A 19,352-nucleotide genomic window follows, 5' to 3' on the forward strand; every position below is an offset into this window, starting at 1 on the left:
GTACGGTTGGGATAAGTTCCGTTTGGTTATCTTAAAGAGAAATGAAATGATGTTAAATGAATGAGACTCACGATAAATCGGAGGATCTCATACCGCATTCTAAAAGTTAGTATGAAGGATATGTTTCGTGCCGAATAAGAGGATTCTTTTTGGATTGAAAGAATGTTCGGTATCCCATGGATGTGTTATTTTTAAATTTTCCTCGTTGTCAGCATATGTTCAGAGTTTACTCTATTTTTACTGGATTTAACACACTATGTGAATAAAAACTTTTCTAAGCTTATTTGATAGATTCTATGTTGTTCCAGAAGAGACTCGTGAAAAGTCGGTGTAGTTGGGTTGACTTCAAGGCGTTCCGATGCAAAGAACGACTTGAAGTAATTTCGTAATTTAAGCGGTAGAATCCATCAGTAACGGCATCTGGAAAGTAATGCAACGACGCAGCATTGGTCAGAGATTGGAAAGCTTGAACAAACTACTATAAGATTGTCCAATATACAAATATATGCCTGTTTCTTAGGGATCTCAAAGGGGTAGTCTCTAGCTCACCCTGTGGTTAAAAAAACTCTCCGTGGAATGAGGCTGACAAGGCAGGTGTTTAAGTAAATCTTGAAAATTGGGGTTTCAAATCAATGAGGGATTTCAAATGGATGGTCTCTAACTCATCCTGTGGTTGAAAAACTCTCCGTAGAATAAGGCCACGGAGCATTAAGCTTTGACAGAATCTTCCTAACCAGAAGTTTTTTTGCTCTCCATAAACGTAGGTATCATTAATATAGAGAAATAATTTCATGAATAATACTTAGGAACCGCTGTAAACAATTATATACATATGGAGCTATATCCCTATTCAGTGAATTGAAATTTCGAAATCAACCAGAACTACTGGGAAGTTGGCTAAAGAGTGGTCGTATAGTTATATGAAAATGCGACTGAGTTTACATGGCATTATCATTATGTGTTGGCATGGATTTTCCAAACATTTTTTATTTCATTATAAGGTTTTTCTTTCGCTTTTTTCTTTATTTTTTTGGGTCATATTAAATAAATACTCTTGTGTGTTTTACTCCCGTACAAAGTATTGTTTTTCTTTTTCAGTAATTTTCTACTATTTTTATATTCAGCTTTGCTGGCGTCGTACATACATACAACATACATATATATAAATTTTCTTTTTCCATTAGCTATGTATGTGTTGGTAATTGCATGGTTTCCCCTTTTTAAATTGTTAACATAAGTACGCTACTGTAAGTCCTTAAGAATTCGGAGAATTTCGTTTATGGCTAGCAACAACAGTTCATCAAGTTACCTTTTCTAGGAATTAACATTTTCATAGAAAATTTCTACATTTTATTAATGTGAAATGTTTACTTTATTGGGTTTAAAGTTCCATCCACTTTTACTTTTGATATATTAAATTTGCTTTGATATTTAACTAAAGAAATTGTAGCATACATTTAGGTTTACAAATAAGTCAGCCAAGAATTTGTTGAGTTGTACTTGTATAACCTTCTTTAGTAACAGTTCTTTTGTTCTGGCAAACAAGTTAATACTTTGTGGTTAAACTTGTTGTAAGCTTTTCTTTGTTGGCTCCACATTGTAAATGTGTTTTTTGTGCCCAAAATAAGTCAGTTTAATTTAAAAATATTGTAGATATATATATGTACTTATATCCTTTTATTTGAAGCCACTAACATTCCTACAATAGATGCTACCAACAATTATCCTTTGAGCTTTAAGTGAATCTTAATGGGAAAAGAGTTATCATGGTAAAAGTGAAATGTTTATTAACATTTTGACATGAAATTTTTTGTTTCAATTAAGTTTCGTGATTTGCCAAATTTGTTGTAAAACCATCATTAATTTGCTAAGTCTAGCAAATGACTTGTAAATTTTGTGAACAATTGTAAAAAGTTCATTGTACCTTTCTGTGCGTTTTCCACATAATGAACCAAAAAATATTTTTTATAGCCTGTTAATGGGGCGAATAAATCGTATAAACTTTGGGTGTGATTGCTATGAAATAATATGAGTGGTTACGTTTAGTAGAGGTAGAACAGTAGTTTTCCAAGGATTTCAAGGAAGGTATAAGCAGATGACGAATTATGTGATACATGCAACAAGCTTTGACTGGTCGAAAACCCATAAAGTTGGGGCCTTCAACCTTCCGTTCCTTGCACTATGACTCTATTCGAGCCAATCATTATATTCTCATACGCATGTCTGAAATCTATCAAACTTTTGTTCCATATTGGACGGCTTGGCATTCTGGTGGGACGTCAGTGAATTGTCTCCTAATAATGTCTTAGTTTCTGGAGCATAGTTAAGGTCCCATTTGGAGGACTATATTACCATGTCGAAGCGGAAACTCTTAAAGATCAAAAGTCAGTTAAGTCCCTTCATTCAGGTAACAGTACTGTATCCCCAGTGACAGAAGAGCCAGATTTCGGCTTCCACAAAAGTACCTCTCCCTATGCTAGAAAAGTCATCAGCCGAGCGCAATATTAAGCATCTACCGAGGGACGAGAAATTATTTCTTGAGAGGCCCGCCACTGCAAAAAAAAACTTCTCCTTAAAGCAAAGGCATGTAAGCGTGGGGAGGTGCCTTACAAATTTTGTTCTCAATAGCCGACGACTAAACGACCATATCTCAGTGTAAATGGAGTATCAGCGATCAGAAGACACAGAAAATGTATTGGAAGATCCTAAGGAAGATCTAGAACTCGCTTAATAAATTGATGGCACTGGTTAGTTCCAGAGCTTCCTTTTAAGCTAGCTGTTGAGTTCCTTGGGAAGGTGTGGTCAGTCGCTGATTCGATTAGAGCTATGATCGATCGTATTATAAACTACGGAACAATTTCTCAGAGTATATGAGGAATCAGAAGATAATGGTGATTCCAGAATCTGCTAGCTTCTTCGAATGAGAATTTTGTGCTGCTTTGAGTTCCTTGGAAGATATGGTCAATCGTTGGACGTGATTCCGGTGAGTGTAAATAGAGAATCCATCTGTCAGGATCCATCTGCCCAGGCCCTTGTTGATTTCGCAGTCATATTAAACTAGGCGTTAAGACTGCTTTCCTAACTAGCAATTATGTCACTTATGAAAGTGTATATAGGTACAAGGTATGAAGTGGTTGATGAACGCGAAATACCTCACAGACCTATGTCCACCACCAAAACCGTGCAACATAATCCCTTAGAAAAGTTGGTAGTTCTTCAAAGCCTACAACGTCAGCTACCAAGCCATGACCGGAATATAATGAGTACCTGTCAGAAAGGCGATGGTAGTTCTCAACAATAAGACCTTTGGGGAACTTCATAAGAGTTCAAAGACACCTTCTACGTGATTATTCCGCGCTTTAAAAGCTCAGACAAAGTTATTTTAGTCATCACATACGAATCAAGTCTCTCGAAGCACTGAGAGACGGTTCCTTGCGGTTTGATTTGTTGCATAAATGGAAAGTATTAAAAAAGATAACACAAATACATTATTTTAAATTCAAGAAGTGTTGATTTTATCTAAACCCCAACTCATTAAGTGTAAACAAATTATTAACTGCTGCAAAGAAAGCACTTAATTAATATTTCAGCATAATTTTTGGCAAAGAATTTCACCAACATCAAAGTGTTTTAGTATAAGTATCATCCACTAAATATGTATCTCACTTCCGTATCTTTTTTTGCATATTTTTTTACACTTTTAACTCTCATCATTCTATGTAAATAGGGAGATAGCAAACAAATTTATTCTTTTGGTTGGTGTGGATTATACTTGAAAATAATATTTAAGCAGATATTCAAACTGACCTCAATGGTTCCTTTGTAAGGATTTTTTTTTTGGCTAAAGTTTAACAAAAGTTATGTTTTTTTCCTCTTCTATTTAAACTTTAATATTTTTCTCATAAAGTTTCTATCATTTTTAATATTATAATGTCTAATTTAACAAGCATCATTTTTTTTTTTGCAATTCTTTGCTTTTCTACAACTTCAATACAAACGATTTTTTCATTTAAGTATGTCTTCTTAATCCTTTAGCCAAATATGTACGTATTGCAAATATAAGAACTGAAAACTTTGTTTCTTCTTATATCTCTCACTCTATTTCAACACAGAGTTCACCAAATATTGTGGTTAAAATGAAAAGTTTATGATGAAGTGCCTATATGTATATATTTCAGCTAAGAGTATGTTGACTTAATTCTTTAGAAACCCACCAGTATGTTGTCATTGTACAAAAAAAAAGAAAAAAAAAAAAACAAATAAAAAGAATCGAAGAAATATAAGTTTTAAACATAAGAAAATCGTTTATTGAAATGTATACAACATCTTAGTCAGCATTCTAAACATATACATGTACATACATATATACATATGTATATGTGGGACAATAACATAAAAAGTGTTGTACCGATTTATTCTCAACTAAAAAATCCGAAATTTAGTCATCATTGTAGATCAATGAAAACCGATATTTGCAGTCTGTAATCACAGATACCCTTATTTGATACTTAGATGAGTTCCATGTGGACCTGGCATAGCATGACTGGGTCAACCTTATGGGTAACCACAACTAATAACGTCCTTTATTGACGATGTCGTTATATTTCTGATTGATTACCACCCTTAATGAATGGAAGTTGTCTTGTCACAATGTAAAGGCTTCAGTGTCATAAATCTCTTAGACCATGCTGATGGAAACAGTTTTGCTTGAACTGGCTGCCTCCTAGGGATCACGTCTCAGACGGGTCGTGAGACAAGCACAAAACTAAAATCAACACCTCCCACCTAGCAGGCGTCCGTTTTTCATATTCGGCGGTATGCTAGGTTGATTACTTTTCCTGCCACTGAGACAGGACAATCAACAGAGATGTCCTTTTTGAATCCTTTAAGATTCCCACACTTAAGTGCACATGGCGTGAAAATATCCTGATCGGGCACAACGGTGAGATATCTCCGGCAAGCTGTGAAGTCCTTACTGCTTCAAAGTCATCTCCATCTTTGTCTTCGGGTGACAAAGATGTCTTCTAAGTGCCCTTTGCGAATGTGGAATAGCCGACCCTAATGTTGGATTCCTTTGCCGCAACTCGTTGACGGCTCTTTCAATGTACTTAAAACTACTTCCTCTAGACACAAAACACCTTCCATAAGGACTTTTGTTCATCGGCGGTCCGCCGAGAGCATCGTTGAACGTCATGGCGACAAACCCAACGATTCTTTAAAGAGTAACGAGAATGCGTCCCTCGAGTGAGCGAAAAGACTTTTGCTTACGCTAAATGGCTGCGATCAGAAGTGGATGAGGCAGAAGTCCTAGGTTCTATGTTATATGCTATCACGCAATGTTTACTATTATACTGTCTAGCATGCTACTTGGTGACAATTGAAGAAAGCAAAAGCATCTCCTCTAAAGGGAATGGTTCTTTAGAAAGTTAACCTGACGTTTGCTAAGCCATAAGTTGAAAATATTGACGAATGAATCCAATAGAAACGACGATGGCTATCTACATACGTTGAAAACAGGAAAATCGAATAACAGCACTAGTACCCAGTTGGAAGTGCATGCTATTTCGGCTTGAGTAATATTGGATTGATTTTTATGCGATGAAGAAGCGTACACAGAAAAAACTAAAATTCAGTTTTAATTATCAAAATAATTGCATCAAGCAAGTTTTGCACCTATAACCAAAATGATGATATCAATTACCAAATTTGTAAAAAAATAAAAATATATATTTTTTTCCAAATAACGAATTAATCAGAACAATTAATGTCAATAATTGAAACAAGATTTAACATTGATTAATTCATTAATTGTATAAGTTAAATATTTAATAAATATGAAATTGATATTTTATTAATTTATTAATCAAATAAATTAAACTGTTTGATAGAGAATTTTTTAAAAATCAATTAAGAAGGTGATTAACACAATCAAATTATTAATCGATTACACACAACGTTAAAGGAATACTAGACCTTTAACAATGCGTTCAGCATTTACAAAAATTATCACTTTATTGTCACAATTTAACATATAAAGTTTTTCATAAATTGTCAAGAAACTTAAATATTATATGCCTACAATTTTATTGACTATTTAAGAATTATAAAAATTGCTAGCACAAAAATTCAAAATAAAATATAAAAAATAAATCTAAAATAGAAAAGAAGGCCAGAAAAATTTTTTCAATCAATTAAAAAATTAATTGAATTAATTAAAAATTTAATCAAAATTTTACACTTAAGTTTTAAACAGTTTCAAATAAACGAGATAATTAAGACAAATAAAAATTTGTTTAAATAAAAAATAAAGAAAACTAAAACATGTTAATTGAAAATAAACTACCGAGAATTTTTTCTGTGTATGCTTTTTCTTCAAAGGGAAGAGTGATTTAACATGCCGAATGCTATGTCGGTCGATAAAAAGAAAACTGAGTTAAAAATATAGACGAGATCCAATCCAATATGTCAATATAATATGTCAACCTGCCTTTTCAAAATGAATAGGCCCGATGTTAGAGAGCAGGTGTTCCTAGTGGATACACAGGATTACGGATTCGGCATACTCTTGATAAGGAAGCTTCTAATCAAGAGCATGCCGAATCAACTGTTTTTCTATCAAAGCTTATTATAAACAGGAGTGATCGACACCATGGCTAGAGAAATATAAATATCCTGTTGAGTTTCATTTAAGGAAGATTCTTGAATTGCTCATCAGCTCCGATGAACCTAGGTCTCTATTAGGCGTGTTGTGCGCTCCTCAGGTAGGAATCAATCCCACCACATCCGGTCTACCAGACTCTCTATTATACCGGAGTTAATTGGTTGATGGAATAAATGCGATCGATATTTCAAGATTTGAGTTGAGACTTTTAATAGATGTAAGATGAAACACTTTGGTAAAACTTAATTGTCGTCGCCTCGAGACCTTAATTAAATGATATTTTTTAAATAAGCTTTGTTAAAAGGAACTTATCAAAAATCTCTATGTTGTTAATAACACAGGCCAACAAACTGTTTACCCAGTGGTCAGGGTTTACTTTTTTAAAAAAATTAAGCTGCGCTGCATCAGCATCTGAACTAAATTACATCAAGTTTTCGAGATATCCTACCATCATTAAGATGTTACAAAGTTGTTCGTTTGATTTATCTCCTTCTTCTAGGTTTAGTTATTTTTTACCCTTTTCCTCTATAGTGGGCAGAGTGTTATGCGTTTGTACTGATATTTGTAACACACAAAAATATATGTCCTACATCTTATTTCGATCTACTCAGAATCGCTTTCTGAGTTGAATAAGAAATGTTCGTCCGTCTGTCCAACTGTCTGTCCATGTCTTTTGCGGAAGGTACAAGCCGCAATTTTCAATATATTCGCTTATATACTGGTTGTTGGAAAAAATTAAGACGAAACGTGTTTTTGGGTACCGGGACGAAGTCAACTGATATCGGTCTATTCTTTTACCAAGCCTCCATTCAATCGGACCTTCTGATTTCGACTTTTTATGCCATGATTACATAGAATATACTACTATCTATTCAAATATAGGGCCAAATTAGTTTTTGATAAGTATAACACCAGTTCCCATACAAACCTCTCTTTAAAAATATCTTAAACGTCCAAAACTCCCTTTAATAAAGTATCGCAATGATTTTCTACAAAACATGACTTCACTTTCCTGCTTTCCTTTTGATTTATGTTGTCCTGTGTAATCCACAATAAAAAAAATTCCATGCAAAACATATTGAAATATTAAATCCGTGTACTACATTGAAGAAAGTTTGTGACCCCATATATACATACATACTTATGTATGTATCTTGCAGATCACGATGACAGCCTTAGAAGAAAGTTAATTGACTTCGTTTCGATTTCAAATGGACAATTGATTATTTGTTTTGTTTTTTTTAATATTGTACAAAAAAACACTTCATAGTCTAGTTAGCTTCGCTAAAAAGAGACAATTGTCTACTCTTTGTATTACTTAGGGGCACTTAAGTGTTGATAGACAAAATAATTCATTAGTTTATATTCTATGTTATTAGAAACTTTGGAAAAAGCTTTCTCTAAAAGGGCTACATTGACTCCTTATAAAACAGCTGGGTGCTTGGTAACATATATATTGAATGGCCCCAATTATGACTATATGGCTACCAAGGCAACAAAATAAATACAAATAAAAGAAAACCAAAACCATTCATACAGTACGTTGATGGTTTTAGACAGTTTTTTGTTGTCACCACTCACACACAAACAATAATCCTAACACAAATACTCAGATACCAAAATATACATACACACATATTTGTATATAAGTATATAAATGAACTTTGTTATGTTAGAAATTCAAAAAAAGAAAATGTGGCATTTCAACAATTCTTTTATTGAATTCATTTTATTTTAGTTTATTTTTTTTTATTTTTTTTCAAAACTCGAATGTCCTTTTTATTTTGTATCGTTGTAGTTGCAATGAAAGACGACAAGTAAACATAAAGTTTGACTGCAATTTAAAAATTAAACAACCATAAATAAATAAATATTTTCTAATAAATATTGTATTTGTCAATAAAGTTTTTTTTTCATGAAAAGGATTTTAGTGGTTGCCAAGTTTTTTTTTTAGAAACTTTTCTATGTTGACAATCGAAGCAAGTGTGGGGCGGCACATTAAACATAACATAAAAATGGGCAAAAAGAAAAAAATTGAACTACTTCAATAAAAGTGTTGAGTGACAAGCCTTATTATTTGTGGAGACAGTGAATACATAAAGTTAGGCGACAGAAATATTTTATATGTATTAAGGTGACTTAATTTTTGTAGTTTATAATCCTCCTTGGTCAATAGTTTAGACCAATTTTTGTCTGCAGGCAGGTGTTGTGATTAGGTAGATGGTAGTATATCTTGGCATCTAAATTTTCAATGGTGTACATACTAGATCTCCAGGCCTGTTTAACTTAAACTATAATATTCCGCTTAACAGTATTCAATTCCAACTAACTCCCTTCCTGGTATACGATCAAGTATGTCTGATATTTGTATATATCCTTCCCATGTAACCAGTATACATTGATAAACTTTCCTTTATAATAAAACGTTCTTAAATATCTAACAATAAATATATTTCCACAAAAGTAAAACATCTCTTCAACCTTGGTCTTGATAAGTCGTCAAGTGTAAAAACAAAAAAAAAATAAATTTAAATATTATTTTGTTCGATTTTATGAAACAAACACCCAAGTACAACTTATTGGCATTGTTGTTAACAACTTGTCGAACAAGTACTAAGTATTTGATATTTTAAGTATTTGTTATTCACTAGACAAGTTCGTTAAAATAGTCCTTACTACACAGATACTTGTAAGACAATTGTTGAAAGCATGTCAAAAATGGTAAATAGATACTTATTATTGCTGCTACAGCATCTGCATATTCATTGAATAAATAAAACATTTAATTTTTTAGACTAGACCATAGATGAGTCTATAGAATAGTAAATGAACTGGTCAATAGGATACTAGTCCATAGATTTGTCTATAGACTAGATAGTTTAGTCAATAGAATGCTCCGTCTACAAGGTAATAGTATTTCATATACTGGACAATAGAATATACCATAGAATAGTCTATACACTAGTTAATAGACTAGTCAATAGAATAGCCAAAGATTAGTCAATAGATTATTACATAGATTAGTCAATAGACTAGCCTATGGTCTTTTAAGTAGACAAACCTATAAATAAATCAATAGACTACTCTATAGACTTTTAAACAGACTAATCTATATACTAGTCAATAGACTAGTCTATTTACTAAATAATAAGCTAGCCTATAGACTTGACTAGTCAATATACTAGTCCATAGGCTAGTCCATAGGCCAGTCATTAGACTAGTCCATAGGCTAGACGATAGACTACTCCATACATAAGTCAATATTTTATTGGCTCGTCAGTAGACCCGTTTATATATAAGTCAATTGACTAGTCCATGGTCTATAGACTTGACAATAGACTAGTCAATAGATTAGTCTATAGGCTAGTCAATAGACTAGTGCATAGGCCAGTCAATAGACTAGTCCATAGGCCAGTCAATAGACTAGTCCCTAGGCTAGACGATAGACTACTCCGCAAATAAGTCAATATTTTATTGACTCGTCAGTAGACCCGTTTATAGATAAGTCAATTGACTAGTCCACAGATTAGTTAATATACTATTCCATATGCTAGACAATAGACAAGACCATAGACTTACACATAGACTAGTCTACGGATTAGTAAATGAAATATTTCACAGATTAGACTAGTCAATAGGCTAGTCCCTAGCTTAGTTGTTAGTCTATACACTAGTCATTTAACCAGTCCATAGAATGGACAATTGCCCTCGGATTAGTCAATTATTCATAAGTTAAACATTAGACTAGTACATCGATTTTTCAATGGATTGGTTCATATATTTGTCAAAAGACTAGTTCATAGATTAATCAAGAGACAAACCCATGGAATAGACATTAACTAGTTCATAGATAAGTCAATGGACTAGTTCACAGATTTGTCAAAAGATTTGTTCATACATATGCTAGTCATTAGACAAGTCCATAGACTAGTCCATTAGGTAATATAGTTCCATTTATTGAATAGATAGTGGTATTTAGATCAGTCAAAAGACTATTTCATAGTTTAGTCAATTGACTTATCCATAGTTTAGTCAATAGACTAGTCCATAGATTAGGCAATGATCTAGTTTACAGGCTAGTCATTACAAGACCATAGACTAATTCATGGCTAGTACATAGACCAGTACATAGAATAGTACATAGACTGAACTGTAGACTGGTCAATTGTTTATTCCATAGATTAATTCATAAACTAATACATGGGCTAGTACATAGATTGGTTCAAAGACTAGTCAATTGTCTATTCCATAGATTAATCAATCAATAGTCTGGTCCATAGATTTGTCAATATACGAAATCATACAATTACATACACAATACTAACAAAATTACCTCAATATGACAATCACGATTTAAACATAAGTAATATTTGATTTTGTTATATTATAATCATTTTCTATATAAAAAATAATTTATCTCTCTAAACCCATACCTTTATTTGCACCTGCATAATATTGTTTAAGTAGAAGTGTGGTTGTTGGTTGGATCATGTCATTAAAGACAATTTAATTATATATATAAATATTTAGTTTATTTGATTTATTTATTCTAAATAATCAATGATTAATGTAGGTTTTAGTTGGCTTTAATTATGAAATTTCACAAATATCCCTTCGTTTGACGAAACCCATTTCATTCAGTGACCACATAAAAGGGGTGGGAGTGTGTAGTAGAAAATAAGTATATGTGTATGTGTGAGTATAAATATATACGTACTCCACTAGTAATTTTCTAAGTTTTGAGTTATATAAATATTATTCATATACATACATACGTATGTATGTATGACCATTTATGTTTATTCTAGTGTGTGTATATGTATTTGTATGTGCATGTATAATGTAATTAGTATGTTCCTAAAATCGATTCTTATTTATATACATATATACACACATATTTGTAGTGGAGTTGTACAAATATATGTATGTATGTATTTCTATGTGCTGTCATATGAATAATAATGTGAACTTAAGAATTATTTGTCTTATTCACATGCTATGTTGTATCGTTGTATGTTAAAAATAAGTTATCAAACTAAATTAATCCAATTTTAAATTAGACAAGTTGTTCAATTTATTCATTTTAGAAGTTATTGTACGAGTTGTGGGTTGTTTAAAATTCGCTTTATTTTGGTTTAAGACATTAAAGAAAATTACATTTTAGCAGTAAGTTTAATAGCGCTACGATTTCATATTCTTATAATATTACTTGTGGGTTAATGTAAATGGTCGATAACACATTTTTCATGTAGGAAGCTACAACTGTTTGTCGACAACTATTGTAAAATCAAACGATATACAATTCATAAATTAAATCGTGAATTGTGTTACTGAAACGTTTTAGGAATTAAGTAAATTATATGAATTTACAATTATCTGCAAGTACGATTGTAGGTCAATCACAAGATATAATTTATATACATATGTGTAGCAAACTAGCGCTATGTCAAGTAGTACTGAATTTACTTCCGTCTTCTAATTTATAAACAAACCCAAGCTCCCAAAAACAAGGAACAGAAAGAAAAAGCTTGACAGTGAATAAAATGAAAGAGCCGATATCTTACCCTAAAGTCATCTAGAGATAATAACGAGATAATCTTCTATGGTCAAAAAGTCAAAAAGAAAATGAGAGCTGTGAGTTTAGAATGGACGTGATGCTGAGGAGATTGACATCTCACCAACTATAACGTGCCCCCTTCCCATGGTAGGTACTTTACTTGGACTGGTCATGAAGAAGGACATTTAGTGCAAAATCGATTGTTTGCATGAAAGAATGGAAATTTCTGGATGATTATGAGAAATGTATTTCAAAAACAAGCAAAAAATTAAAGTTGGACCATATAATACCCTACAGTGTTACAAAAAGTAAAATGTGATTAAGTTTTAAAAATGAAACGCTTTTGTACCTTGCCTCAGATATACTTAAGCCATTTATTGTTAAATCAAACTATGGACATTTAAGTCATATTTTGAAGAGGGCTTTTTATAGAAGCTAGGGTCAAATGAGGCCCTATAATTATAGTTAGTTATTTAGTTAATTAGTTTGAATGGAGGATATACATATATACTTCAAATCCGAAGAAATACACCTAGGCCTCTATCGTCCCTGTTGTGCTCTCCATAACTATTGCCTCAGGTGGGAAACGAACCCACCACATTCGGTCTACCAGACTGGAATTCTAACCTCTTACCTACCGGAGGCCACTAATTATAAAGTTCATGAGGGTCATCAAGGCTAGTATAGAACTTGGTTTTGCAGCTTTTTGTTGACATACGAGTTTATTACACATAATTATGAACTTAAAAGATTTATTTGGCGGGTCCAGTTGTATGGGGTCTAGATGAAATAATGCACTGATGTTAGATACCATAGAAGACCATGTGTTAAATTTCATTGAATTATCTCCAAAATCACGGCCTGTAGACAGACAGACGGATGGACATAGCTAAATCGACTCAGAAAATATACCCTCCCCACTTAAGTGGTGCAGGGTATTAAAAGATGACCAGAACTCCAAAGCTATTTATGCCAAAAACAAAGTCACATTTCGCCACTTAAACAGTTATCTTTAAAATTGGAAAGTTACCGATTAGAAGGGCTGTTACGATCAAACCCCGGAAAGGAGTCAACAATTAGGAAGGTACCGAAAAAGCACCGACAAATACACCAAAATACTTAAGGCGGTGTCCAGAGTATCATTTGCCTCTGTAGGTTATGGAAAGTAATCAAAATACTTCAGTAAATAATTATCCTTCAATGACATATTGATTTTACCCCCACTAAGCTTTAATTATGATATAATTTTATTATATGTATGTCTTCTTTGAATATTAAATATCCTTAAATCCTTGAATATTTTCCTTTTTATGTGTTAAACACATCCTTAAAAAAATGAGAAATCATAAAGTTATTGTCAACTTAAGTCTACATATTTGCAATCATTATCGTATGACAATATTGACACTTAATTATTCAATTTTTCTTTCTCCGTTTCAATTTTTCTTAATTGTTGAAATCAGAATATGATGATTACACATATACACCCACTTAACCATTCCACTACAGATTCATAATGATATTTCTTTTTTGCCCAGTAGTTAGTGATAATCGCCGTGAACAAGTTATTTCTTGCCACTACATTGTATCGCTTGGTTGAGGAATGTGAATGTTCTAGATGAAAGTCAAACGATCCTACACAGATATGGTGATAATATGTTATCAAATGATTCCACAATAGTTGAATCAGATAAATTAAATTTGAAAATTGACAGATTTTTAGAACAGTCACTACGAACTGTCGGTTACCATCCACAAGACTAAGTGTGTAAGCACTAATTGTTTCAACAACTTTAGTTATTGTGACTATTATACCCTACACTTTAGTGGGGAGGGTATATTGGGTTTGTGCTGTTGTTTATAACGCACAATAATATTGGTTCTATACCCACCTTAAAGTATACCAATCGGCTCAGATTCATTTTCTACGTCGATTTAGCTATGTCCGTCTGTCCGTCCGTCCATGCAATCCTTGTAATCAAACTGCAGGCCGCAATTTTGAAGATAATTGAATGAAATTTGGGTACATGATCTTCTATTGTCCCAGGGACGAACCCTATTACAAATGGTTAAGATCGGTCCACTATTTCACCTGGCCCCCATACAACTGTACCCCCGAATAGGGCTTGTATACATTGTAATCAACTACAGGTCGCAATTTTAGAGATGAAATTTGGCACATGATCTTTTCTGGTACTGTAGACGAAGCCTATTGAAAATAGTTAACATCGGTCCATTATTTCACCTTGGCCCCATAGAACTGAACCCTCCAAATAGGGTTTTTAAGTTCATAATTATGTTTAATATACTCGTATCTCGACAAAAAGCTGCAAAACCAAGTTCTATACTAGTCTTGATGATCCTGATGAACTTTATAATTATAGGACCTCATTTGACCCTAGCCCCTCTAAAAAGCCCCCATCAAAATTTTACTTAAATATCCACAGTCTTATTAAACAGTAACAGGTGTAGGGTATTATATTGTGGGCCTTGCCCTGCTATAACTTCTTACTAGTATGACTACTTGCAATTGTTAAATATTTTGCTATACACTGTAATATTTGCAATAGAAATATTCTCCATATCTTTTATAAGAATTACGTGCGAGTGGGCACTAACGAACTCAAGTCTTTATTAAATATAAATACATACATATTTGTTGCCAAAGGAAAAGTGGAGATACTTTTAACTTTGTACACACATACATACATAAAAACAAAATGTCTTGCGAAATATTTAAGCAATTGATTCTACACTTCATACCCAGCTATACCCAGTGTATTTTGATATCCTAAAAGCAATATTGGTAGTCGGCCAATTTATTACCCAAAATTTTTATATGGATATTAAGCCTCTTCGTGCAAAATTTGAAGATTCTAACCCTAATAATTTTCAAGATAAACGAGTTTTTGAGGACTCTAACTGTTATATTTTCTCAGATATACCGATTTTATATTTTCTTAATATGTAAGGTGCCACGCCCACTATAGCTATTCCGCCCATTTTGTCCACAAATATTATTATGGATGTCAAAGTTGCTCGTAAAAACTTTAGGGCTCTGAGATATGCAACCTTTAAGACTAACTTTGTATGTGGGTGTGGCACTTCGCCTACTTGAAATTACAAAAGGTAGCTTATAGTTCCTTTCAGACATACAGGAAAATCGCTCCAGTTGTTTAGCAGTCTATAAAGTCCAAACAAACATACATTCATTTTATATACATATATAGATTGACAAAAATTTCAGATAATATGATTGTTTAACCAAAATTTTGTATAATATATAATCACAATTTGAATTAATCCGAAAACCTGTTTAAAGACAATTTCTTAAAGAAATGTTAAAAAATTTTTTTAATGATATATACAATCATTTAAACCAAAGAACAAAAAGGTCCATAAGGGATTAGTATTCAATAATGAAGGTTATCAGAAAGAAAATCGCAACAACTACAATTTGAAATTTGCATATAATCTACCATAATAACAGGAAACAAGGAACTTGACCTATTGAATGGTTAGGCACCATGCAGATCGCAAAGCGGAAATATAAATTATCAGGCACTGTGAACAATGGTCCCTGATATATTAGTTATATACCAGGCACTGTGAGACAAGATAGACGGCACTTGCGATTTGTCGAAAACCCTGTTATCGGTGTTCACGCCATCAATAACTTAGACATATTGACCTATATGAATGCCACTAATCTTGGTGTATTGCAATCCCGGAGTAAAAAGGTGTTACCTCTAGTCTGTCATGACTCCGAATTCGACTAGTACTTGAAATGATTCGAATGGACATAATCTGGTTCTACCCACAGGAATATATCCTTTCCTTCCAGTTTGGTAGAGGTTTCTTCGAGCTACACGTAGTGCCTGTGATTTAAATCTAAATTCGCAGAAAGAGTGAGTTGCGGTTAAAAGACTGATGCACCGTAAAGTCTATAATTTGTGATACCCCACAGAGGAGTGACTGTTGGACTATGCTCTGAAAATGAGTTATTGTTGAAGATGAATATATGGTATCTTATACAATTGTCGCTATTGAATTTCCTTCCTTGTGCGGGTAGGTTCAGAATAAACTCTGATATGTTTTGACATCTCGGAAGTTAAGTAACGAGGCTGCAATAGTCAGAGATTAGATAGCTCAAGTACCTGAGCAAAGTATTGTACCGGAAATTTCATATACGTACATCATGGCAGGTGTTCACGTAAACGACTTCGACATTTATACATGACCAATCGCTTATCGGTAATGGAAATTGTTAGGCACTAGGAGACAATGGTTCCAGATATAAGATCGCAATCAAACAGAAAATGACTAAACGAACCTGGGTATCTTACTAAATGTATATCATCAAAGTATACTGCCGCTTCCTTGGTTGAGGGGTGGATCTGTCCGTGTCTGGTAGAACCACTTTGAAGTGAACAAATATAAATTCGTCGGATGTTAGAGCACATATTTATGGGTATATTGTATATAATAAGAAAATTTTAAGGCACTACCTCCAGAAATATATATTTATAATAAATGTCCATGGCTCAAGGAGTAGAATAAGAAATGGAAGTGTCTCTATTCGATATCATGTCTTAAAGTAGTCCTACTCGACTACCTTCTACATGTACTTCTTATAAAAATAGGCCTGTGAGTGATATTTATCTTATATTATTTATGAGTTATAGGCTTTTAAAAAATTATAAAATAACGAAAGTAATTTTCGACTGATTGTAATAAATTTGAAAAAAATTCTGTTAAAAAACAAAATAAAAGTTTAAAAACAATGTTTTTTCTGAATCCGAAAGTTTTGAATTTGAAAATTCCAGTTATTAAATTCCAGATATACTCCTTTGATTACTAAAATAAAAATTTCATTAAGAGTACAAAACTTACCATCTTTAAACATTTTCGGTTAAAGAATTGTTTCAATTTTACTATTAGGTTGCCCCACTCGGTTCCGAATTTGAGCAAAATTTCAACTTCGTTCGATATCTTGTAATATTCCTCTGTTAAGGAAGCCTTATTGATTTCTAAATTATTTTGCGAGACTCAAAAAAATGTAGACTATAATATGGTAGAGTCAATTAATTTCTAAAATATTGATACTGCAACAAGTTCAATATTATCTGATAAGAATTAAAACTGAATTTTATTATTTATTTTCAAATTTGACAATTCCAAAAGACTATTAAATTTTAAAACCCTTTGAATTTTGCCAACAAATCAAATATTTTTGAAGTAAATTAACACTAAAAGAAAATACATAACGTGACTGAAAAACATTTTCACACTTAAATAAATAAAGAAAATCAAACCAAAAACTAAGAAGAGAATATTTTGTACAACAACAAAAGTTTGAGTTTCCATTAATTACAATACAAAACGATGAAGATGATTATCATGTTGTTAATAATTATGTTTTTTTGGGGAATTTGATTTCTTTGTATACAAACCTGTTGTTCCATTTTTTGACTGCGACTGCTGATTGCCGACATAATGGCGCTGCGATTGTTTGTATGCTAATGATGAACAAAAGTTGGGTGGAAAATTTGAATGATTCACAAAGAAAATTTTAAGGATTCTTTAAGTTATTTTAGGAGATTTGTTTTTCGAAAGAAACACTTGAATCAAACACACTTTTAAACTGTCAGAAAAGACACTTAAAATATGTTCTAATTATTTTAATGAAAACAGAACACTTTTTTCTATATGCAACATATGAAAGTAAATGCAACACACATACACACGTAACGAATTTCAATAACCAGCTGTTTAAGGATTTTAACACAAAACTCGCTTTAAACTCCTTGTTAAAGTAAATACACACTCTCACAAAACAAAAATCAAACAAATAATGTATTTTAGTTGTAGAGCCCGTGTTATTTAGTTAAATTTAAACATCTGGCAGCTTTTAATGGCAATGACTAGACATAAACAAAAGCCAATTGAATATAAAATTTTTATTCGTTTTAACTGCACTTGAAGCAAAAAAAAATGCACTTTTTGCTTTTGTCAAATTTACAATATACTTTTTTCTCAAACTAGTTTTGTTGCTCTTTTTTCTTGTATCAGATAATATTTATTTGTAAAACTATTCATTCACACTTATTTGTTAAATTCTATTTAGAACTTTAATAATATTTTCATTACAAATAAATCACTAAATCAAATAAATGACGTCATTTTTTGATTTCTTTACTTTTTATTTGTATTGAAATGCGAAGTTAAATAAATTTACTTTCAAAATACATTGACACTTCTTTCAATACACGTATTGTCAAATGCCAAATATTCTCGTTAGAAAACGTGTGCTCTATTACTATTTTTTATTTTTACAATGACGCTTGTGGCAACTAGACGGTTTAAATGCTAAACACAAACTAAATTTTAACAGTTTTCAAACAATAATAAACGAAATTTAAAGTAAATCGTTTAAAAAAAATGTTAAAAATTCACACCATAATGTAAAACATTTTCTCACAAAATGTTAATAATTTCCCTTTTGCAGAAATGTTGTATCCTTTTTGCTGAATAAATAAAAGGACATGAGTTTAACTAACAGTTATTTACTTATTTTTTCTTTTTCATCTCTGTTTCGCTATACACTCACGGCTTACTGCTCTCTGTTATTGTTTTTACTTTAAAATGTAATTCATTTGCTCTCACAGTTATTTCTGTAACAGCAGGAAATTACTTTGTCAGTAAGGACTTGCTTTTGCAAGTGTGAGTGAGTAAATGGGTGAGAGAAGTAGCAGTGCATGTTTATTTAGTTTAACAGGATACTATAGCAACCTTATACGAGTAACATGCATAAACAAAGCAACAAAAAACACATGTATGTATCCTTACTCATAACAAAGTAAATTTTTCGATTTTGTTGTTTTTATTTTCAGGTTGCAGCTGTCTGTAAAGGGATGCCATATTTTTTAATTTTTGAGATAACATTTCTTCTATTTCATTAATTAACTAACAAACAAACTAACTAAGTAACTAACTAACTAACTAATTAACTAACAAACAAACTAACTAAGTAACTAACTAACTAACTAACTAACTAACTAATTAACTAACTGACTAACTAACTATCTATCTATCTATCTATCTATCTATCTATCTATCTATCTATCTATCTAT

At 32.1% G+C, this 19,352-nt stretch overlaps 1 protein-coding gene across 1 annotated transcript in view; it reads right to left on the reverse strand.

Annotated features, from left to right (window-relative positions):
- LOC111687121 (protein king tubby) overlaps positions 1-18,580 on the reverse strand; it is a 145,294-nt gene extending 126,714 nt beyond the window's left edge. Inside the window, exon 1 of the mRNA XM_046955334.1 lies at positions 17,672-18,580. Coding sequence (XP_046811290.1) covers positions 17,672-17,713 — 42 coding nt within the window. The 5' untranslated portion in view covers positions 17,714-18,580. The remainder of the gene's footprint in view (positions 1-17,671) is intronic.
- Between the last annotated feature and the right edge of the window lie 772 nt (positions 18,581-19,352).

This window comes from Lucilia cuprina, chromosome 6 (genome assembly GCF_022045245.1).
Source record: "Lucilia cuprina isolate Lc7/37 chromosome 6, ASM2204524v1, whole genome shotgun sequence".
NCBI lineage: Eukaryota > Metazoa > Arthropoda > Insecta > Diptera > Calliphoridae > Lucilia > Lucilia cuprina.